Source organism: Chlamydomonas reinhardtii, chromosome 14 (assembly GCF_000002595.2).
Source record: "Chlamydomonas reinhardtii strain CC-503 cw92 mt+ chromosome 14, whole genome shotgun sequence".
Classification (NCBI taxonomy): domain Eukaryota; kingdom Viridiplantae; phylum Chlorophyta; class Chlorophyceae; order Chlamydomonadales; family Chlamydomonadaceae; genus Chlamydomonas; species Chlamydomonas reinhardtii.
Genome location: NC_057017.1, coordinates 325,842 through 346,747, shown reverse-complemented (window position 1 = coordinate 346,747; position 20,906 = coordinate 325,842). Strand labels below are relative to the sequence as shown.

General features: G+C 65.9%; 3 protein-coding genes across 3 annotated transcripts in view; all 3 read right to left on the bottom strand.

The window, feature by feature from the left end:
- Nucleotides 1-375: 375 nt before the first annotated feature.
- Nucleotides 376-5,786, bottom strand: CHLRE_14g610150v5 (uncharacterized protein). The gene is made up of 4 exons (XM_043069962.1): nucleotides 5,648-5,786; nucleotides 5,472-5,559; nucleotides 4,744-5,244; nucleotides 376-4,409 (listed from the first exon to the last, which is right to left on the bottom strand). Exons 2-4 carry the CDS (start codon nucleotides 5,532-5,534, stop codon nucleotides 1,578-1,580), a joined length of 3,396 nt encoding a protein of 1,131 aa, XP_042916635.1. The 5' UTR covers nucleotides 5,535-5,559; nucleotides 5,648-5,786; the 3' UTR covers nucleotides 376-1,577.
- A 711-nt stretch (nucleotides 5,787-6,497) lies between these two features.
- On the bottom strand, nucleotides 6,498-12,180 carry CHLRE_14g610100v5 (uncharacterized protein). Its single transcript, XM_043069961.1, has 5 exons — nucleotides 11,769-12,180; nucleotides 11,444-11,576; nucleotides 11,004-11,084; nucleotides 9,049-10,710; nucleotides 6,498-8,794 (listed from the first exon to the last, which is right to left on the bottom strand). Exons 1-5 carry the CDS (start codon nucleotides 11,948-11,950, stop codon nucleotides 8,780-8,782), a joined length of 2,073 nt encoding a protein of 690 aa, XP_042916634.1. The 5' UTR covers nucleotides 11,951-12,180; the 3' UTR covers nucleotides 6,498-8,779.
- Nucleotides 12,181-12,349: 169 nt separating this feature from the next.
- CHLRE_14g610050v5 (uncharacterized protein) overlaps nucleotides 12,350-20,906 on the bottom strand; it is a 10,221-nt gene continuing 1,664 nt past the window's right edge. Inside the window, exons 4-18 of the mRNA XM_043069960.1 lie at nucleotides 20,327-20,437; nucleotides 19,499-19,939; nucleotides 19,082-19,126; nucleotides 18,583-18,722; nucleotides 18,118-18,209; nucleotides 17,742-17,865; nucleotides 17,416-17,575; nucleotides 16,916-17,031; nucleotides 16,201-16,567; nucleotides 15,746-15,796; nucleotides 15,392-15,474; nucleotides 14,929-15,031; nucleotides 14,544-14,713; nucleotides 14,086-14,221; nucleotides 12,350-13,045 (exon numbers count right to left, since the gene is read on the bottom strand). Of these exons, the coding sequence (XP_042916633.1) occupies nucleotides 12,929-13,045; nucleotides 14,086-14,221; nucleotides 14,544-14,713; nucleotides 14,929-15,031; nucleotides 15,392-15,474; nucleotides 15,746-15,796; nucleotides 16,201-16,567; nucleotides 16,916-17,031; nucleotides 17,416-17,575; nucleotides 17,742-17,865; nucleotides 18,118-18,209; nucleotides 18,583-18,722; nucleotides 19,082-19,126; nucleotides 19,499-19,939; nucleotides 20,327-20,437 (2,256 nt within the window). The 3' untranslated portion in view covers nucleotides 12,350-12,928. The remainder of the gene's footprint in view (nucleotides 13,046-14,085; nucleotides 14,222-14,543; nucleotides 14,714-14,928; nucleotides 15,032-15,391; nucleotides 15,475-15,745; nucleotides 15,797-16,200; nucleotides 16,568-16,915; nucleotides 17,032-17,415; nucleotides 17,576-17,741; nucleotides 17,866-18,117; nucleotides 18,210-18,582; nucleotides 18,723-19,081; nucleotides 19,127-19,498; nucleotides 19,940-20,326; nucleotides 20,438-20,906) is intronic.

Sequence of the window (20,906 nt, the reverse complement as noted above, 5' to 3'; positions counted from 1 at the left end):
CCATCCGCCACTCAGTAGTGGACTTCTGGCACGCGTTTGTGGCAGCACTAACCAAGCACTCATACACTTCGTGTATCCATTTGGCCACCGCTTCCGCATGCTTCGTTCCGGAAGATCCTATTCTGTGCACGCGCTCCACTTGCAGCTGCTGTCAGGGCGCGGTGCGCAGGGCTGGCACTGGTACATGCGCCAACGATGGACCCAGGGGAACGTTGACATACAGGGGAACCCCTGTTGACATAGCCGGACCCGGCCGTACCCAGCACCGCCGTGTCCACCGTCGCCGTCCGCAGCTGGGTTGAAAGGCACCGGGCGTCTTGCCAAGCGGGTTCCCCGTGTGGGTGAAAGCTGCATCAGATGCCAGTGGCCGGGTAATTTCACATGCGGTTACATGCGGCTGCCCCCTTTCAATCTTGATAGCAACACGGAGCTGTGCAGGGCAGCAGGGCTCCACTGATGATGAAGGGCCGCCACAGGACCTCACATGCGCGTGATGGTCCCTACTGAGGGGCCTACTCCCTAGTCCACTAACACCTGGAAACACCAACACACATACCATCGCACCCAGACACACCTCACCCACCTCAAGAATTACGACATTCAGCGTGCCCCAACACAAGTCACAAAGTGTCACATAAACTCTTGATCCGTTGCAACATGAGCAGATGCGAGTCGCTTCCAAACCACCGCGGCTGACTTATGATCATATGAACATGGTCGGTCGCATATGTGTTACCACAGCCTCTGCCAAATAATCACCCTGCCGCAACTTGTGCCACCTCAGCTGTACGCGCATCTCGGCGCGCCGGCTTCCCTGCAGCCCCGCTTCTCCACCACCACCACCACCAGTCTGCACAGCTGCACCCCTGTTGCAATGTTGCATGTCCACTGCACAGTGCACACAGCGTTGCCACTGGATGTTACCCATGGGTGCTTCGAGGGTGGGGGTGCGACAAGGTAACCCCATAGGTGCCACTCCACGCGTTGCGTGCGGTTGCCGCGCGCACCTCACCACATCTCTTTACACCTGGGGGCCACGAAAACGGCAGTTGCCTCCACCGCCCGCGTGCTTGGTGCTGTACGTCTTGCAAGCATTCGAATTCGCCCGAACTGGATGCACGACCACATTTCCGACCCACACTTGCAGCACATTCTTGTGTATCGCGTGCCACGGTTCGTATTGCTCAATCACCAGCGCATGCAGCCCACAGCGCCATGCGGGGCGACGTGGTCGCTTGCTTTAAGATATTATGTGTCCATGGTTGGACACGGACTGTATGCTGGAATGTATGTGCGCCCTTTGCTTTGTACTCGTGGCTCTGTTGCAGCTGCCGTGCTTGCCTAGCCGGCCCTCGTCTCCTTATGTGATACTATGTACTCTGTTGCTCAACCGAGTGTGCCCATTCGCGCGGCAAGCCGCGCCCGCAGGGAGGCAACGCCCACATATGTACATGACATGCCCGCGATCCATAAACGAGCGGCCCCGCCCAACATATGTACATGACAAGCCCGCGATCCATACACGAGCTGCAATTCGCCGCTGAAGAATTTGAAACGTCCACCGCCGCCGCCGCCGCCTACTCCTCGTCAAACTCCTGAAGCAGCAGCTTCACGATGTCAGGCCGCGGCGGCGCCGCCGCCCCTGTCGCGCCGCCGTGCGCCGCCGCCGCCGCCGCCGCCGCCGCCGCGTGGGGCGTGCTGGCCCCGGTCGCGGACGGCTCCACCTCCTCCGGCAGCCGCGTCAGCCCCACGTACGGCACCGCCGCCGCCGGCAGCCCGGCGGCGCCGCCTTGCCGTACCGCCGTCGTCGTACGTGTCCTCTGCGGCGGCGCGGCGGCGCACACGGTGTGTGTGGACGCCAGAGAGCCGTGGCTGATCTCGGGCTCTGGCAGGGGCTCCACGGGCTCCGGGGGCTCGATGCGCACCTGACCGCCCGGCGGCGGCGGCGGCGGCAGTGACGCCAGGAAGGCAAGGCCGTTGGGGATGTTCATAAGCGCGGCGGGGCCCGTCACGGGCGGCCCGTAGGGGTCCGCTTCCGCCGCCGCCGCCGCCTGCGCCGCCGCCGCCGCGGCAGCGGTGGCGAAGCCAGACGCGACGAAGCCAGCCTCGCCGGCGTCGCTGATGGCGTTGAGCCGGCTGGCGGCGGCCAGGGCGCCTTGCGTCAGCGGGCTGACGACGGCGGCGGCGTCACCGCCGGCGGCGTTATAGCCAGCTGTGCCGAAGCCGCCGAAGACGCCGCCGCCGGCGCGCAGGGCGGCGGCGGCGAGGGCGGCGGGGCTGCCGGGCCCGGCGACCGCCGCCGGCGCGGAGGAGCGGAGCATGCCGCCGGCGGCCGGCGGCGAGGGGCGCAGGTCGTCCTCATCGCCGCCGCCGCCCTGCCGCAAACCGGCGCTCGCGCCGCTGGCCTCCTCTGTAAACGTCCCAGCGCCCGGCGGGAGCCGCGCGGCTGCGCGCAGCACCGCCGAGGGCTGCTGCCTCAGTCGCCGCCGCGCCTCCGCCTCCGCCGCCTCCGCCGCCGCCTGCTCCTCCGCCCAGCGGCGGCGCTCCTCCGCGTCGCGCTCCTCGGGTGTCAGCTCCGGCTCCGGCGGCGGCGGCGCGCCCTCGTAGCGGTGCCTGTGCAGCGCCTGCAGACTCGCCAGGCGGTTGAGCGTCTGCGGCGCCTCGCCCGCCGCCGCCGCCGCCAGTGGCGGCGGCGGCGCCGACGCAAGCGGGCCCGTGAGCGCCAGGGCGCCGCTGCCGCCGACCGCCACGCTGCCGCTGGCGCCGCGCTGGGCGATGGAGCCTGACGTCTGCAGGCCGCGCTGCTGCAGGGGGTGTGGCGCGGAGCCGCGCATTGCGAAGGAGTTAAGGCCGTGTGTGAACAGCGGCTGCGGCTGCGGCGCGGGAGGTTCAACCACGACAACGGGGTTGATGAAGGCCGGGGAGAGGATGGAGGTGGGAGGCAGGCGCAGCGGCCCATCGGCGCCGTCTGCGCCACTTGTGCCCAGGGCAGCAGGAGCACCGCCGGGCCTCACCGCAACCGAGGCCTGTGCCGCCAGGCGGCGCGGGCGTGCCTGCTGCATGGGAGCAGCAGCTGTAGCGGCAGTAGCAGCGGCTGCCTCGGCAGTAGCGGAGGCGCCACGCATGAGCGACCCCACCGGCTGCAGCAGCTGAGCCTGCTGGGCCTGCCCGGCGGCGCGGCGGGCAAGGGAGGGCGAGCCCAGCAACCCGGCACCGCTGCCGTCGCCCGCATAGGAGCTGCGTCGTGCCGCCGAGTAGGCGGCGGCTGCTCCGGAGGGGCTGCCAGCAACCAGGACGGCACTCATGCTAGGTGGCGGCGGCGGCGGCACGGCGGCCAGGCGGGCCGCGGCGGCGGCGCCACCCGGCGAGCCGACCAGCAGCACCGGCGGCAGCACGTCTGGCGCGCCGGAGCAGCTAGCACCGCGGCGCGGTAAAGCTGCGGGAAAGGCAGCAGGCAGCAGCGTGCCGTTCTGAGCCGCGGCCGCGGCTGCCTCCGCCGCCTGCAGCTCCAGTAGCGGCAGAGGGCCGCCGCCGCCGCCGCCGCCGTAAGTGACGCGCGGCGAGCGGCCGCTGGCGGCGGCAGCGGCCGGTGCGGAGCCGCGGACGCGTTCCTCCTCCCCGCCGCCGCAGTTGTCGCGGTCGTTATGGAAAGACTCTCGCGCCACCATGCCCGGCGTGCAGCGAGGCTGGAAGCCGCAGTCATCATCCGCCGCCGCCACCGCGTCGTAACCGTAACCGTAACCGTACTCGTCGTAACCGGCGCCGCCATTTGCGCCACGTCCGCCCGTGCGCCGCCGCTCGCCCTGCTGGTGCCGCTCCTGGCGCCCCTCGCCATCGTCAGCACCATTCGTAAAACCTGCACCCACCTCGTCTTCGAACTCAATCCCCGGCACTACTCCCGGCCTGCCGCCCAGACCCAAATCCCCGAGGCCAATGTGGGAGCCGCTGGCGACCACCACGTCCGTCTCCTCATCCGGCCGCAGCGGCGTCACCGACGCCGAAGCCGCCGCCATGGCGGCGGCAAAGCCGTCGTGCGCGACGGTGCCGCTGGCACCGATCGCAGACACCTTGGCCCCCGTCGCCGCCGCCGCGTCGAATGCACCGTTTGCGCCAAGGCCGCGGAGCCAGGGCGCGCCGGCGGCAGCGCCGTCTGCATCGGCGCCGGCGGCGGATCGCGAGGCGGCGGCGGCGGCGGTCGCTCCGGCGCTGCGCAACGCCTTGGGCTTGCGTGGGTGGCGGAAGGGGTGGAACACCTCGGTGAAGGCTGAGGTGGAGGAGGGGCCGGAGCGGGCCAGGCCGGCGGCGGCGGGACTGTCCACGCCTCCCTCGTCGTCGTTGTGGCCGTCCTCGTCCCCCGGGTGCAGGTGCTCGGGAGTCTCAGGCGCTGCGGAGGTCGCCGCCTCGGCCGACTGCAGGGATAGTGGGCGGGCCGAGCAGGGCAGGGCCGGGCAGGGCAGGACGTCAAAGGGAGTGCTGGGTCGGTGGCGACGTGTCAGAACCCATCGTGGCACCGGATGGTTCCGTTGCTTGTGGACGCACCGAGGTACATTGAGGCTCACTGGGCCTTTGCTATTGCAGGTGTGTCGTCACTCCTCTCCCCCTGCCCGCCCAAACCGAGCCATGCATGCATGTCCTGTTTCTTCCGTATCGCCACCAGATTCCCCCTACCGTCACATTGGACCCGGACCCGCCATCCCAAACCCGCACCCGCCTCTTGCACTTCCCGCCCCCTACCTCACGCACCTTTCGGCCCAGCAGGCCAGCCAACAAGCCGCCCCTCGCTCTGCCGCCAGCTGTGCCGCGAGGTGAATCCGCCACCGCAGCGCCACCGCCGCCGCCGTGGACCGCACCAGCCGTCACGGAGGCAACCCGGCGGCCCGCCACGCCGCCGCCGCCGCCGCCACTCCCGCGCTCGAGAGGGCTGGCGCTGTGGGAGGTCACGTGCGTCAGCACCGGGCGGCCCACACCACCGCCAGCAGCAGTGGCGCAGAGCGGGTTGGAGCCACCGGCAGCGGCTGCCGACAGCAGTAATACATCACTAGGCGCGACCCGGCCGCCCGCGACTCCGCCGCCGCCGCCGCCTGTGCTGCTTTGTCGCCGCGCTTCAGCAGGCGAGAGGCGCTGCGGCGGCGGCGCCGGCTCCTCCCAGTGCGAGTGGCTGGACGGGTTGCCGCCGCCCAGGCCGAAGCAAGACAGCAGGCCGCCGCCGGCACGCGGGGCGGACACGCGGATCTCTTGTTGCGCCTGGATGGGGAGGGCACGGCCGGGAAGGTGGGTGGGTGGGTGGGTGGGAGGGATCAATGCGAGGCCTTGCGAGGCAAGGGTGTGAGGGCGTGCCGATCATGTGGCCATGCAGGTTGGGAGTGATTTGTGCGCCGACAGGCCGGAATTGGACGCGACGCGGGTCGCTGGGTCGCGACGTAAACGGACAGCAGTCGCTGGGCGGAGGCCCCGGAGGACGGCGTGCGCACCCGTGTCCCGAAGTATGCGTTGGAGTGATGCTTGGCCGCCTCAAACCTCGATGCGGCAGGCATCTTTGGCCGTGTCAAGTGAGATTGCCTGCAGAAGCAGGGTCGAGCATGTCGGTGCGCTGGCGCTGAATGCGCTGCCAATCGCATGTGCTGCAAACCGCTACGCCCGGGCACACCTCAGCTGCGAAGAGATGAATTAGATTCACAGTGCCATACACATGCTTGCCAACAGCCTTTGCAGCTTCTGTGCTTGAGCAAAAGCTAAACCGCATGCGCTAGCTCGGCGAGACTCAATTTGTGTCAAGTTAGTGTGTTGAGGTCGTTGTAAACATCTGAATTTGTAACACGAGTGAACGTAGGACCACCACGACGTCGCCTTGCTGATGGGAGGGTGACGGAACGGCAGCGATCGGGGCGGAGGAAGGGGACTCGTAGGGGGCTCAACGGTCGGGGCGGAGGACTCAAATGCCCGTACACATGCAGTCTCAAATTCATGCAACCATCATATATCCGGTGATCTGGGGCTTATAGCCAGCAGAGCACACCTCGCGCGTCGGACATTTGGCATGTCTGGCCACGGCGATTGGCAAACGGGTCACAACTGTTGCAAGTCTTCAGGCACGCGCAGATAGGTCAAACCCGAAGCTTCAAAGCGACATGTTAGCGGGCAGCAGCCTGGCGAACCTGCATTCCCCGTCCCCGGACCATAACATCTTGCGCTCGGAGTAGGGGCCGTGGGTAGGGGCGCACTGGTAGGGGCGGTTGCCGCGCGTTTTCAGTCTGGCACGTTGCGGTCTCTCCCCTCCCCCCTCCGCCCGCCCACCACCTGGCACAAACTGCAGCTCCCAAGTACCTGCCCAGGTGGCAACTGCGCAGCATAGAGTATCTTAGCCTGAAAGCTCACAGGCTGAGAGCCTGAGAGTCGCCAGCTCTGCTCGAGCGTGGTCAAAGTCACAGCCTCACAGGCGCACGTAGTGCACCAGTAAGCCGCAGGCCCTGGATGACTCATCGAAGTGCGAAGTGCCTGATCCATTCAGATTACATGGATGTGGGTACCGGCGGTCGCTCAGGCACCCCCATGGGCCCAAGTCCATTCGTGCTGTCCCCGCTTACGCAGCGGTCCGAAGGTTGTGTCATTGCTGCCCCACACGCGTGTAGTACCCCCCCCCCGTGCTAGTGCCCACTGCCCCGGGCACGCCACCCCTCCCGCACACACGCCCGCACCTCCGCAACCAACAATGTCGTGCATCCCACCACACGAGACGGCCCCGCAGCCCCACGCGCTGCGGCTGCCTGCCGCAACACAACCACTTGGCTGTGGCGGGCCGCATCGCACCGCGCCTCACCGCATACGGTGTCCTGCGCATTCCTTCCTCTCTAACACCCCCCCCCCACACACACATACGTGACCATTCGCCAGCCCCCCCGTCCTTCACATGCATTCTTCCACCATTCTTCCACCATTCTTCCGCCGTCCTCTTCGTCTGATCGCCTTCGTAAGTGTGTACGTGGCGGGGACACAGTCCGCGCAGAGCACTGCCACGCCGCCGCCATGAAGACAACAATCGTACGGTAGTTACCTCACCGCCCCACCGCCCATCCCATCCCAGGTGCTTGAACGCTTTTCTTTCTTCCTTCCTCTCCAAGGCGCAGCCGTACGTCCTATGTACAAGACACACAAGCCAAACAGCTCGCGTCGTGGCCGCAGTACCGTCCTTGAGACAAACTCACCCTATGCTCTTCACGCAGGCAGCGACTAAGCACACAGAAAGAATCAATAAGCGATTCGCTTCTGATGCTTTGCCGCGTCCCTTCAAGCACACCATAGCCATGCGACTGAATGGCGCCGCTGTGACTGCGACTGCGACTGCAACTGCGCTGATCGAAGCAGCAGCAGAAGCAGAAGCAACCAGCCGCCAGCCATACGGGCGCATGTCAAATATAAACCGCCTCCGGAGGAGTGGTGCAGGCACCGCTGCCCCCACTCCCAGAGGAGAGGGCTGATGAATAGCCACCACCGGTATTGAGCCACGCATACCCACATCCACACCCACGCGCATACCCACATGCACACCCAACCTCCTACGTCTCACTCGTACGCACCCTGCCAAATAATCCCCACCGGCACACAGCCGCCGCCGAGAGGGCAGCACCCGCATTGTTCCGTCCGCACACACGCTCTGTACCACCGCCCTTATGCAGGGCGGGGCGTTGTCTTATTGCAAGTTGTTAGCCGCAGCCCACGCTTTATCTAAAGAAAGTCGGTTCTGGCCCGGGGCACAGCCCGTCTTTATTCGATGCCACCGCTCTCTTTCACTCCTCATTGAACTGAAACCGGACGAAAAGCAAACAAAATGAATCTGGGTACGAGGCGCACTGCACACCTCACGGTAACTGATCGCGAGAGCACGCCGCGTGTTGTGCCGATACACAGAGTCTATTTGCTCATCCTGAGACCGAGCGAGGTCTGCGAGGCGGGTGGGGGTGGGCCGCGCGTGCCGAAACACACACGTGGGTCGCCGCATGACACCCACCGCCACCACCACCGCAGCCTCAGTATATGTATGTACATGGCATAGCCAAACCAAACTCTTATTTGGCACGCCCCGCCCAAGCCAAGCAGGGGTGCACGGTAAAGCAATTCTACGGAATCGAGAGCGATGCGACCGCAAATATGAAGAAAGGGAGGAAGTTTCCCCCGAAAAGAAGAAGAAGCGAGCAGGCTGCTCATACACACACACACACACACACACACACACACACACACATAATGCTGCATGGTAAAAACCCGTAGCGGACCTCCCCGCTTGAGTGCCATGCCGTGCGCTCAAGCGCAGTCCCCATTCCCCACATTCCCCACATTACACACACACACGCACATACACACACCGATCCCCTCGCATTTCCAGTACATGCTTATCACGCACACGTGTGCTACGGCCGCCTTCCGCTTGCCCGTGCGCAACAGAAGCATCTTTGCTTCTGTCACATCCAAAGCAGCAGGCGCGGCTTGCTTTACAACCAGCACTCTAGGTTTTCATACAAGGTGGATGAGCTATGTCTGTTGCTCCTCCTAATCACTGATATGAACTCAAAACTGGCATCCAGCAAGAGCATGTTGCTCTCCTTGCTGGCTGCTGGTCTGTGCGGGGAGCACGTCGTTGTCAGGGTGTGTTGTCACAGGTGCGGGTCTTGCTCCTGTCTTGAGTTGGCTGTATGTGCCGGTGTGCCGACATTTCAAAGGCCTCGATGTCTCTTTGTGGAGGCGCGAAGAGGCGGCGGGACATATGTCTTGCCTTGGCAAGACGCTAGAAGAAGAAGACCTACGAGCGCATGCAGGTCAGTTGGGCAAGGGAAGTAAGGGGATGTGACGGCGGCGGCGGGGTGCCTAGTGCTGTGGCAGGTGTGAGCACACCTCGGCAACCGCAGGGGTAAACCTTACACACACACACACACAGACACAGACACACACACACACACACACACACACACACACACACACACACACACACACACACACACACACACACACACACACACCTCACCCCGCCCCACCTCATGCCGCCCCACCACTCACCTCCGGCAGGTCGCTGGTGTCCTCGTCCTCGTCCTCGCCGCCGCACATCGCCGCCCACAGCTGCTTCTGCTGCTGCCCCGCCTCCGCCCCCGCCGCCCCCGCCAGCACCACCCCCGCCACGGTGCTGTCCAGCATCATCACCTCGGAGGCCGTCGGCGGCGGCAGCAGGCAGCTGCTGCCAAAGCCGGCGCCGACAGTAGCTGCCGCCGGCGGCGGCAGTAGCACGGCGCCGTCGCCCGCCACCACTTGCTGCTGCTGCTGCTGCTGCTGGAAGAAGAAGGAGGCCGGGAACTGGGGCACCGACATGAAGCCTGCGTCTTGGTAGCGGAAGTGGGGCGCCGCGCCCGCGCCAGCGGCGGTGGGCGTCCAGCGCTCCGACTCGCCGTCGTCCAGCTCGTCGGCGCTGCTGGTGCCGGTGTGGGTGACGGTGTGGGTGGTGGTGCCCTCGGAGGTCGGGGCGCCGCCGCAGTCGTCCTCCATGCCGGCAATGCCGGCAGCGGCACCGGTGGCGCCGGCGCCGGCGCAGCTGAAGGGCGTGTTGGGGGCGTCGCCGCCGGAGCGGAGCTCCTCCTCCCACTCCTGCTCCTCCTCCTCCCGCTCGGCAATGAAGCCGCCGATGCACCGCCAGCCGCTGCCGAGTGGCGGCTGCTGCGGCTGCTCGCCGGTCGTGGATGCGCGCTCACTGCGCCGGCGGTCGTCGTTGGCGGGGGCCTCCTGAGGCAGCAGCAGCCGCGGCAGAGGCTGGGCAGACATAAAGCTGCCGGCGGCACCCACGCCGGCGACGGGGCCGCTGGCTGCGGTGGTGGTGGTTCCAAAGCTGAAGCCGCAGCAGCCGGTGGTGACGACGTTGCCGGCGGCAGTCGGCTGCAGGGGCGGCAGCAGCGACGCCGGCAGCTGCAGCGACGGCAGAATGGGGCCGCCCAGGCCGAGGCCGAGGGTGGCGGTGGCGGCGAGGGGCTCGGTGCCGCCCGCCTCGCTGCAGATGCGGTCGCGGCCGGAGCGGGCAGCGGCGGCGGCGGCAGAGACCACGGCGCCGGGCTGCGGCGGGGGAATCCAGCCGTAGCTCAGGGGGTGCAGGCCCAGCGTCTCGGCGGCGGCGGTGCCAGTGGTGGTGGTGGTGGTGCTCGAGGTGCCGCTGCCGGCAACGCCGTCACAGCGCTGCAGGGGCTGTTGCGGCAGCTGCTGCAGCTGCTGAGGGTCGGTGGCGGAGCCCAGGAAGGATGGCTGCCACGCCTGCTGCTGCTGCTGCTGCTGCTGCTGCTGCTGCTGCTGCTGCTGCTGCCGGGCCGCAGCCTCCGCCTGCTGCCGGCGGTCGGCGGCCGCCTCCGCCTGCTGCACCTCCCGCTCCGCCAGCAGCGCCACGCGGCGGTTGTGCTCGGCGATGAGCGCGGCGGCGTCCAGCGGCTCCGACGAGTCGGCGGCGCCGCCGGCCGAGGAGCCGTCCGAGCCGCGGCGGTGCGCAGGCTGGCGGTAGTAGCGGCGCTGCTGCGGCGGCGGCGCGGCAACTGGCGGCGCGGCGGCGGCGGCGGGGGTCTCGGCGGCGGCGGCGAGTTGAGCGGTTTGGGCGGTCGCGGTGGCGGCGGCGGCGGCGCTGCGGGCGGCGCGGGGGGAGTTGAACTCGGCCTCCTCGTCCTCGTCATCCTCGTCAGACAGGTCTTGCTCCTGCGCGATGCAAAGTGTGGAATGGGAGGGGGCGGGGTCAGGACAAAACCGGGGTGACGAGGTGACATCATCTGACAGGTCAGGCAACCGACGATGACCGTTGTGCACTGGAAGGTGGACCGCAGCCGCCCAGAGTTACTAAGCAGCGCCCCCGGCGCCGAGAACAACCCATCTCGCACGCAGTGCCTGCACATATGGCTGTATGGCTTGCGTGCTTCACAGTATTGCCACCCGTCAGGGGGCGCAATTCCGTGCGTGTCACCGCGCCGCTGTGTCACGGAGTCAGTACTCACCCGCCGGCGAGCGCGGTAGCTGCGGAAGTACTCCCGGACGGCCTCGGTAGAGCGGAGGCACTTGGCATGCAGGCGCGTCTCCTGAAAGAACAAGCGAGTCGCAAGGAGGAGGCGAAACGCTGCACGTCAAAATGGTGTCCTGGCTTTCGTCACTCGCACATTTGTAGGCTTGCATTGGACGCGTTACAATTAGACGGTTATAATGCATGACGATGTGGGTGAGTCTGGCGACCTCGGCTTTCGGAGGACGGCATGCCGAAGCCGCTCAGCAGCATGCACCTCGGCTTCCCAAAACCCGACCAGCGTCCTCAGGCCCTACCTCCTGATCAATACCCATAGCTATAACGAGCTCATTGCGGCTCGTGGAAGTGCAATGCGGGCTCCTTGAGCGCTACACCCTGACCAATTGCGATTTACTAAAGGCCCGCAAAGCTCCTCACCTGGAAGGTGGGCCGCACGTCCTCGGGCCAAGCCGACTCGGCATTCTTGTTGTACCAGGCCAGAATTGCAGCCTTGCCCGGGCGCTTCTTCTGCCGGTCCAGCTCGCTGCGCCACCACTTGTTGAAATCAGCCCTGCAGCAGCGATGGCATTGGTACATTTTACCCAGGTCATCGAAGCTGGCGGGCAGCCGGAGCATTGCTGCACACGAGGTTCTCTGCAGCTGAATTCGCATGGCATTCAGCCATGGCATGCGAGTTCCGGCAGCTCTCGCGACCAGCCGTTTGGGCCATGCATTCTAGTCCAAGCACGGTGAAGTGGCTTACCAGAACCACACGGGCCGGCGGTCCACGCCTCCACCGGTGTGCGATTCCCTTTTGCCAGAATTCGCCTTGCTTGAGCCCTTGGTAGTGGCCCTCTTCTTGTTTGGGGGAGGAGCATCGACCTCAAAATCCCCAGAGCCGCACGGCTCCGCGGAGGGCTGAGCCCGTTTACTGCCCCTCGGCATTCTCGTGCCGCGAAATGCGAAGCGTTCTTGTGTTGTCTGCTGCGGGGTTACAGCGCAAGGTCTAGAGAGATGGTGTCAATGAGCTATTGTGTGTCGCTTTCAATCTCTGTCTGACTATTATGTACGCAGAGGCCCGCTAAAGAGGGCTCACCGAGATTGACCAGTCCCATCGCGATGCAGTCGGTTGCCCGAATTCGTTGTCTATGTGGCACGCCCTTGATAGCGTGTACTGCAAGCTCATTTCTATGTAGTCATTGACTTGTTATATGCAGGCCACTGGCGCCGTCCGCCGGTCCCGCGACCGCCGCGCACGCCGAACAACGACGGAAGTCGGCCCCTGGCTTCGCGTACTTCACCTTCCCAACACACGGCATTCAGCCCGCCCACTTGCGTTTGCGTTGCTTTAACCATTTACAATGCCAATGGCCACCTCGGTGCCGCAAAAGGCAGGCGCCGGGGCCTCCGAGTGGCGACTTCGCAGTTTCCCGCGTGCACGGATTATGAGTCCCGTGCTCGAGCTCCGACTGTCCGTCATAGAGCTCACAGTGGGACTACCGTATAATCTGCGATCGGACTCTTCACACCTCGCGAGCTCATTTGCGCTTCCCCCGCGCTGCATACGGTCGGGTCAAGACTGGCCCCTGTCCCGAGCCCCCAAAATGCCAGGCCGGGTCGCCACCATACTCCTCCATTATCGTTGATGCCGCATTCCACATCTCGCGCCATCGCGGCCACGGAGCCTCCGCCTCCAGGCTGTAGCGCGAGCTCTGGGGCCCCACCTGTCCCGCCGCTACAGCCCGCAATCCTCTCGCTCCCCCAGCCCTCCAGCACCGCCCCTGTGCCCGCCAGCCAACCGCCTCGCGCGCTGTCGACTGCCCGGCCGCCACCGCCGCTGTTGCCGTCCATCCACTGCTACTGCTGCCGCCACTGCCGTCGTTGCTGCTGCCGCCACTGCGGCTGCTACTGCTGTCGCTGCTGCTACTGCTTGGCTGCCTCGGCCAGGTATGCGAAGAGCGCGGGGGCGTTGTCGGGCGAGATGCCGGGCACGCGGCGGAACATCTCGTACACGGAGCGCACGCCGTCCGCGCCCTTGAGCTGCAGGGGTGCGCCACAAAAACACAAAAACGAGGTGTGTGTTAAAGAGCACAAGGAAAACGTTGCGCAAAGACAGTGTATGCGATGACGTACGAGGTGTGTGTGTGGGGGGGGGGATTGGTCATTTCACAACCCAAAGGGACACACAAGGGCAGACAGGAGCTGTTTTAACGCGCACAAGGGATGGGAAGGAGAGGGGAGCCGTGTGTGTGTATGCCCCTGGGCGGTATTCGGAAGGGGATTTCATGGGTTGCAGGGGAGGGAATAGTGAGGCGGAGTTACCGCAAGGGGGGGCGGGGGAAGAGGGAGTTACATGCGCCTGCGTGGTCGCGCGTCGGTAGCGGCCGCCTTGCGGGGGGTGAAGCGCCGCTATGACACATGGTTGGTAATGCTGTTGAAACTGTGTGGCGGAGTTGAAACGAAGGGTTTCGGGGTCGCACCGTACGTCGTGGTCGGTTGACATCGCGTCGCGCGAATATCTTAGTCAGCGGACTAATAACAGGTTGCGGGCGGACGAAGCCCACGGTATTGGCGAGCGGTCTGCAGCCCGCCCGAAACCAATCGCTTGAACCCGCGCGCTTGGGCTCCAGTAGCTTGAGTAACCATGGCATTTGTAATCTTCACAAGCGCTAGTAAGGCTTTGACGTCAGCGACCGGTCACCTCTTCACCTCCGCCTCCTGCTCCTAGGTCCGCCTGCTTGCCACACACCCCCTGCCATTGAACGCCCCACGCCACGCCGCTCTCCTCGCTGGACCACCCCCGCGCACGTCCAACTGCCGGCGGTGAACGTGCGCACATTATGTTCGGTTCCCCCCGCCCCACCATCGCAACTCCAACCCCCTACATCTGCCCAACCCCTCCCCACGCTATCCTCCTCGCTGCATTGGGTTCGGTTTAGTTGGGGCTGGTACCTACAGCCCCCCCCCCCCCAAACACCGCGTCATCCTTCCCCACCCCCACCCCTTCCCCGTGCAACCGCCCCCCCTCTCCCCCCCCGCAACCCCCACACAACCCCCTCCCCCCCACACACACACCCCACCTTGAGCTGCAGGATGCCTGGCCAGCCGTCGCTGCCGATGTCGGACCCCACGTCGGAGGCCAGCAGGCACATGGGGAAGCGGTTGAGCGAGGAGGCGGCGGCGCCCGTGCCCTCACTGCCGCCGTACTTCTTGTACCTGCAGGCGGCGGGGGCACACAGGGCGGAGGCGGAGGTGGTGGGGGTGACAGGCTGAAGGCCATGAAAGACGGTGCACATGAAGACAGGTGCGTGCGCGTGTGTGTATATGTGTGTGTCCTCCCTGTGTGTGTGCGCACAGATCGTGTGCAAATACACACCAAACAGCGAAGAGAGGTGCTGCCTTCCCCGCACGGCTGCACCCGCCCCCTGGACTTGTCCAGGGCAGCCGTCCTAGCGGCCCTGCTCCGTACTGCCCTGCCCTGTACGTACGCCCCAAACACCCCCTCCCACCCAAACCCCTCTCAAGTTGCCCCCCCCACCTCTTCCTGCTCTTTTTGCTCCGCTCCAGTGTGGTCGCCAGGTAGCGGTCCACCTCCGCAGGCGTCAGCAGCGGCGGCGCCGGCGGCGGCCGGTCCGGGCCGCTGCCGCCGCCGGGCACGGGGGCGGGCAGCGCCGCCGCCAGCAGCAGCCGCAGTACCTCCTCGTGCGTCTGTGAGTGTGGGGTGGCAGGGCGGCGGGAGGGTTGTGCTGGGAAGTTGGTTGGGCGGGTCACGTTGAGGTTGGTGGTTGAACAGAAGAGTAGTGGCTGCTGATGCCAGTCCTGACGTGCGCTTGCCGCAGCGCCCCAGCACCCAAGCGCCTATGCTTGCCCCTGGCCAACCCACCCTGCCCCCGCACCCCCATGCAGCCCACCACACACCACACCTGCGTGTGTGCGTCCACGCAGCGCACGCAGATGTTGTCCACGCCCGCCAGCCACAGCGCACTGCCCGGGCCCAGCCGCCGGGACTTGACCAGCTCAGCAAGACTGTGGGGAGGGGCGGGGGGGGGGGGGGCAGTGGGAGGAGCGGGGGGTGGAGGGGGTTTGTAGATTCCAGCCCATACTAAACCGAACCCAACGCAATACGGTGGAGCGAGGAGAAGCGGGGGGTGGAAGGGGGGCTTCAACATTTCTAGTAGAGAGCCAGGGACACAGCACCGTAAGCCGTGGTTGCGTGTCGACCTTTCGCAGCCCGCGGTCGCCCGCCCACACCGCTCAATCAGTTACTCCTACCCCTGAAGAGCACTCCCCCACCCACCCATGCACACACACACACACACACACACACACACACACAGCGCCCCCCTCTCTTCCCCCCCCACCACACACACACACACACTGACCCACCGTGCCGCCAGGCTGGCTCCGAAGTCCGCGCCCTCCACCGCCAAACAGCCGTCCACCAGCGCGCGCGCCAGCAGCAGCAGCACCTGCGAGCGAGAGGGAGTGTGGGAGTGGGGAGTGAGACGGGAAGTGGGGAGAAGGGAAATGAGGAGGAGGCGGAGGTGGTGGGGAGTGGTAGAGCGTGCATGCAAGACGGAGAAGGCAAACAATTCCCCATCCCCGTCGCAAACTTGGGCCTGGACTCGACGTACACCCCCCACCGTCTTGTCAACTTGGGATTCCCTCCGGCTTTCATGTATGGCTATCTCGCCCTCCCAACCCCCCCCCCCCCCCCCGCCCGTGTCTTCCGCCTCTCACCTTGGTCGCGCCCAGGTAGTCGCCTCGAGCCAACCGCTCCAGCGCAAACGTCTGTACGCGCACACGCATACACACAAAAGGAAGACACACAAGGCAAGGAATTCACGTTAAGGGAAGAGCTTGAGCCTCACAGCAGAGAGAGAGAGAGGTGGGGACCACCTGGACCACACAGCCTGTTCTCGGTTCTGATGGGATGGCGCCAACAACTCGCAACCTCCTTCACATCACCTACGCACACACACACACACACACACACACAAACACACATAAGTGCATAAACGCACACACACACACACACACAAACACATACACACACACACACACACACACACACACACACACACACACACACACACACGCACGCACACACACACACACACACACACACACACACACACACACACACACACACACACACACACACACACACACACACACACACACCGCACGCGCACCTGCATCAGCCGCCGCGCCACCTCATTGCTCTTGAGCGCCGCCACCACTCGCCCGTGTGTGGCCTCATCAGGCCACTCCACCGCCGCAGCCTCCGGGCTCAGGATCGCATTGGGCTCCGGCCCCACCGCTGCCGGCATCACCCAGCCACCCGCCGCCGCCGCAGCCGCAGCCGCGCCAGCGGCGGCGGCTGCGCCGCCTCCGGCGCCCGGCCGGGCGCCTCCGGCGCCGCCTCCGGCGCCGCCGCCGCCGCCTCCGGCGGCTGCCTCCGCCGCGGCTGCTGCGGCTGCTGTGGTGTTGAAGTCCACTGCGATGCCGGCCAGGAGGGGGAGCAGGTCGTGTAGCACAACCTTGTCGGGCTCAGGGAACCTGTCCGTGTGGGGTTAGGTGGTGGGTTAGGGGGTGTGGAGATTGCGTGTGAAAGAGCACAAGGACACATGAGCGCGAAGGCTGCGTGTGCGATGGGGAACCTGTGTGGGCGGGGATTAGGAAGTTCGAGGGTATGGAGGTTGCGTGCCGTGGCTGTGCTGGGTCACCCTCCCCTCCCCTACCACCGATCCTCAACGTCCTAGCTTCCTAGCGTTGTTACTGGGGTGCTGGTTGCCCGGCCCCCTCTTAACCCATGCCCCTACCTCGTTCGTTGGGCTCGGGCACATAACCTTCCCCCGATCCTTTCCTCAGCCCTCCCACCCCATCCCCCCCGGGACCCACACCCACCTGTAGCTGCGGTCTCGCATCATGCTGCGGCACTCCACCGCCAGTCCCATCAGCCGAAGCACCAGGCGCAGCTCGGGCACGTCGCGCGGCAGGCGCTCGCAGGCGATGGCCTCGGACTGGGCGAGGAGAGGGGATTGTGTGTTGGTTGGGTGATGGGGTTACATTCATGATTAGTTAAGGAAGTGGTAGACGGTAGACATGGTGCCATCCATGCGTCCCCGCAGGCACCCGCCCCCACCCGTTCAGACGAAAATGCCGCCTCATTCAGGCCGCCTCAAACAGTTCGCCCTCATTAAGGCCCCTAACTCAGCCCCCCACCCCACCCCACCCACCCCACGTTTTGGTTTTGGTTCAGTCTGGGGACCATTGTCGCGTGCCACTCCGTTGTCAAGCATCGGCCACGCTCTCCTCCTCGCTCTAATGCACTGGGTTTGTTTTAGTTTGGGCTGGACAACAACCCCCCCCCCACACACACACACACACACTCCCCCCCGCCGCACCTGCAGCAGCGCCAGCGCCTGTGCCGCCAGCAGGTGCAGCGCGGAGGGGTCTCGCAGGATGACGCCGGCGTCACCCAGCACCCGCAGCGGCTCCACCACCCCGCCCGCGCCGCCGCCGTGGCCGCCCGCGCCCGCCGACTCAGCCTCGTCCAGCGGGGCGCTGCGTGGCGGGTGTGTGTGTGGGGTGGGGTGGGGCGGCGGGTGTTGGGCAAGGTCAGGATGGGGGATAACACACGCGACACGCGTGTGCGGATGCCGTACGTGGGCGCGTGTGTGCGTATGGAAATCCTGGAGTCCGCGGTTCCAGCCATCGGCGTACAACCTACCGCCTGCCGCCGGCCCCGGCGCCGCCGCCGCCGCCCGGCAGGGCGCCCGCCGCGCCGCGCCGCCGCTTGCCGCCTCCTCCTCCTCCGCGCTCCTCGGCCGCCTCCTCCTCGGCAGCCAGGATGTCTAGAGGCAGCATAGGGCCGGCAGGGGGGCAGGGGGGCAGAAGGAGGGGCGAGGAGGGAAAAAGAGGGAGGGGGCCAGGGAGCAACACGGGACCAGGTCAGGGAGTGGCATTGCCGCACCGTGTGTACGGCATGTGTGTTCTGCGTGACTCCCTCCCCTGCCCCTCAACCTCTCCCCGAGGATTCTTGCCAGAATTGTGAAAGCAACTTCCACTCCTCCCCAGCCCCCTCCCTCACCCCCTCATCCCCTCACCCGCGAAGAAGCGCGCCAGCTTCTCCAGGTGCTTGTCCGACAGCCCGCCCGCCCGGATGCCCGCGTCCAGCGTCCAGGCCAGCTCGTGGCACCTGTAGGGCGAGGGGGGAGGAGGCGGAGGAGGAGGAGAGGGGAGTTACAATCATTATTGTTTAAGAAGTGAAGGGGGGTTTGCAAACAATGGTACCGAGAAGTATAGCGGAGTAGACAGCAGGCATAGGGGTGCGCGTGCCGATGACCGGGAGGAGGAGTCGCGTACGGACATCAGTAACAACGCGTCTGCTATACTACTGGGCCTCGCCTTCACTTCCTAAATAAGCATGAATGTGTGGGCCCCGGCCCCCACCTGTCCCTGGCGGCCACGGGGTTTGTTGTCGTCGTGCAGCGCCATGAGCAGCTGACCGCGTGCCCAAAACACACACGCGTTTCCCCCCTTCCTCCCCCCCCCAAACCGCCTCCCCCCACCTGTCCCTGGCGGCCACGGGGTTGTTGTCGTCATGCAGCGCCATGAGCAGCTGCGAGCGCAGCGCGGCGTAGGACGTCTCGCGCGGCCCCACGTACAACCCCTCGGCGTCACGGAACTTGACGCAGCACAGCTCCACCACCTGTGGGGAGAAGAGGGGAGGGGATGGGGAGGAGGGGAGGAGGGGAGGAGGGGAGGATGGGAGGATGGGGGGTAGAGTCATAAGTAACTGAGGAAATGGGAGGCGGTAGGCAATCTTGGGCCGTTGAGGGAACAGGGGGAGCAGGAGGCAGGCGGGGAGGTACCGGCAGCCGCCCATGCAAGCCAGGGAATGGTGGGGTGAGGATCGTTGAGGTGAGCAAAGAGTTTATGGGGATGGGGGCGGCAGACGGAGCAGACCGTCGCCAGAATCAATGTTCACACACCCGATACACCCACACCGGCACGCCCCAACACCCCCCCTTTAGTTTGGGCTGGTATCTACAAACCCCATCCCCGCACCTGGTTGTAGATCTTGGGGCTGCTGCCCACCATGCCCTTCAGCGCCTGTGGGGCTCAGGCGGAGGGGAGTGTGTGGGGTTGGGGTTTGGGGGTTTGGGGGATTCATGATCCATTCAGAGGAAGTGGAGTTGTAGCCAGGCACAGTGGCACAGCAGGCGCGTCATTACAGAGGGGCGGGCGTGAGACACAGCAGTGATGTGCTCCAGCTTGGCCAGCTTGCCAAGTGACCGAGAAGAGGCGGTGAGCCCCCGTGGGCATCCCTGCCACTCACTCCACGCCCACTCGCCACCAGACCAGCCACCCAAACCCACTCAAACCCACCCACCCACCCTCCCACCCAAACCTATGCCCAGCCACCCTCCCACCCACACGCCCACCCTCACTCCCACCCGAACCCAAACCCAGCCCCCCACACACCTGTGTGATGCGGCTGCCCTTGCGCAGGATCTTCCGTGTGATGCCGCCGCCGCCCACCGGCCCACCGCCGCCGCCCGGCCCGCCGCCGCCCAGCGCTCCAGGGCCGAGCATGTGCGCACCACCCACACCCGCCGCCGCCGCGGCAGCGGCGGCACCCGCACCGCGCGGCCCCCGCGCCGCCCCGCCCTTCCCGCCCTTCCCTCCAATCCCGGTCAACGAATCCGGGTCCCTGTCTCCTCCTGCTCCTGCTGCTGCTCCTTCTCCCGACGACGCCGGCCCCTGACTCAGCAGCTGCAGCGCCAGCCGCCGCCCCGCCGCCAGCACGGCGGGCAGGAACTCGTCCAGCGCCAGGCAGCGCATGTAAGTGGCGGTCTCGTACTTGTAGGCGCCCACCAGCGGCAGCGCGTCCGCCTGCAGCAGGTTCTTGTCGTACTCCCACACCTGTGGGCGGGGGTTTGTGTGTGGGGAGGGATTGTGTGGGGGGATTGGGGGTGTGTGGAGGTTGGGGGGTTGGGGTTTGGGGGGTTGGGGTGCATTCATGGTTGCTGTGGCAGGGGTGGAGGGCGTGTGTGCGCCGTGTGTGCAGGAGTGATTGAAGCACAGGGGGAACGGGTCGACAGTCGACACAGTGCATGCACACACGCGCATGCGCAAGCAAGAACACACACGCCCCCCATGACGAGCTGACAGTTCCTAACGCCCCCTCTCACCCTCTCACCCTCCCTCTCCCACCCCGTCCCCACACCCACACGTTTCCCCTCTCCCCCGCCCCCACCCCCCACCCCCCAAAACACACAGTTACACACCCAAGCACGCACACGCGCCCACCTGCCGCTGCACTCCTGGCGGCAGGATCTTGAACACCTCTGTGTCCGCCGCCAGCTGCTTGAGGTGCTGCGCGGGCACACGCTCCAGCCGCTCCATCACCGCCAGCGGCACCTGGCGGCAGCAGGAGGGGGGAGGGGGAGGAGGAGGAGGGAGGAGGAGGGGCGGTGTGACACAATCTGCTTTCTGCACAACCTACCGGTATTATCGTGGGTTGGAAACACTCCTGCCCTCTCCTCCAGCATTTAGGGTTCACACCACCTCCCCGCCCACCGCCCTCATCTTCCCCAATTTGGACCTATTTCGTTGGGCTCGGGCACGCAATCCCCCCAACCCACCTCCCACCCCACCCCACCCACCCACCCACCCCCACCGCGCCTCACCTCCCCCCCAACCGCCTCTCACCCCCCCCCCCAACCCCCTCATCCCCCACCCCCACCGCCTCTCATCTCCCTCACCCCACCCCCTCTCACCCCCAACCCCCCCCCACCCAACTTCATATTTGATACACACCATCCCATGGATGGCTACCCCCCACCCAACCCCCAACCCCCGCCTCTCACCTCCCCCACCCACCCACCCC

Excerpts from the sequence above, each read along its gene's own strand:
- CHLRE_14g610100v5 (XM_043069961.1), bottom strand. The coding sequence starts at position 11,950 with ATGCCGAGGGGCAGTAAACGGGCTCAGCCCTCCGCGGAGCCGTGCGGC. Across the intron at positions 11,577-11,768 it reads CGCCGGCCCGTGTGGTTCTG|GGCTGATTTCAACAAGTGGT; the intron begins GTAAGCCACTTC and ends TCGCTGCTGCAG. Across the intron at positions 10,711-11,003 it reads GCTACCGCGCTCGCCGGCGG|GAGCAAGACCTGTCTGACGA; the intron begins GTGAGTACTGAC and ends TGCATCGCGCAG.
- CHLRE_14g610150v5 (XM_043069962.1), bottom strand. The coding sequence starts at position 5,534 with ATGCCTGCCGCATCGAGGTTTGAGGCGGCCAAGCATCACTCCAACGCA. Across the intron at positions 5,245-5,471 it reads ACGCATACTTCGGGACACGG|GCGCAACAAGAGATCCGCGT; the intron begins GTGCGCACGCCG and ends CTCCCCATCCAG. Across the intron at positions 4,410-4,743 it reads CTGGCCTGCTGGGCCGAAAG|TCGGCCGAGGCGGCGACCTC; the intron begins GTGCGTGAGGTA and ends CTATCCCTGCAG.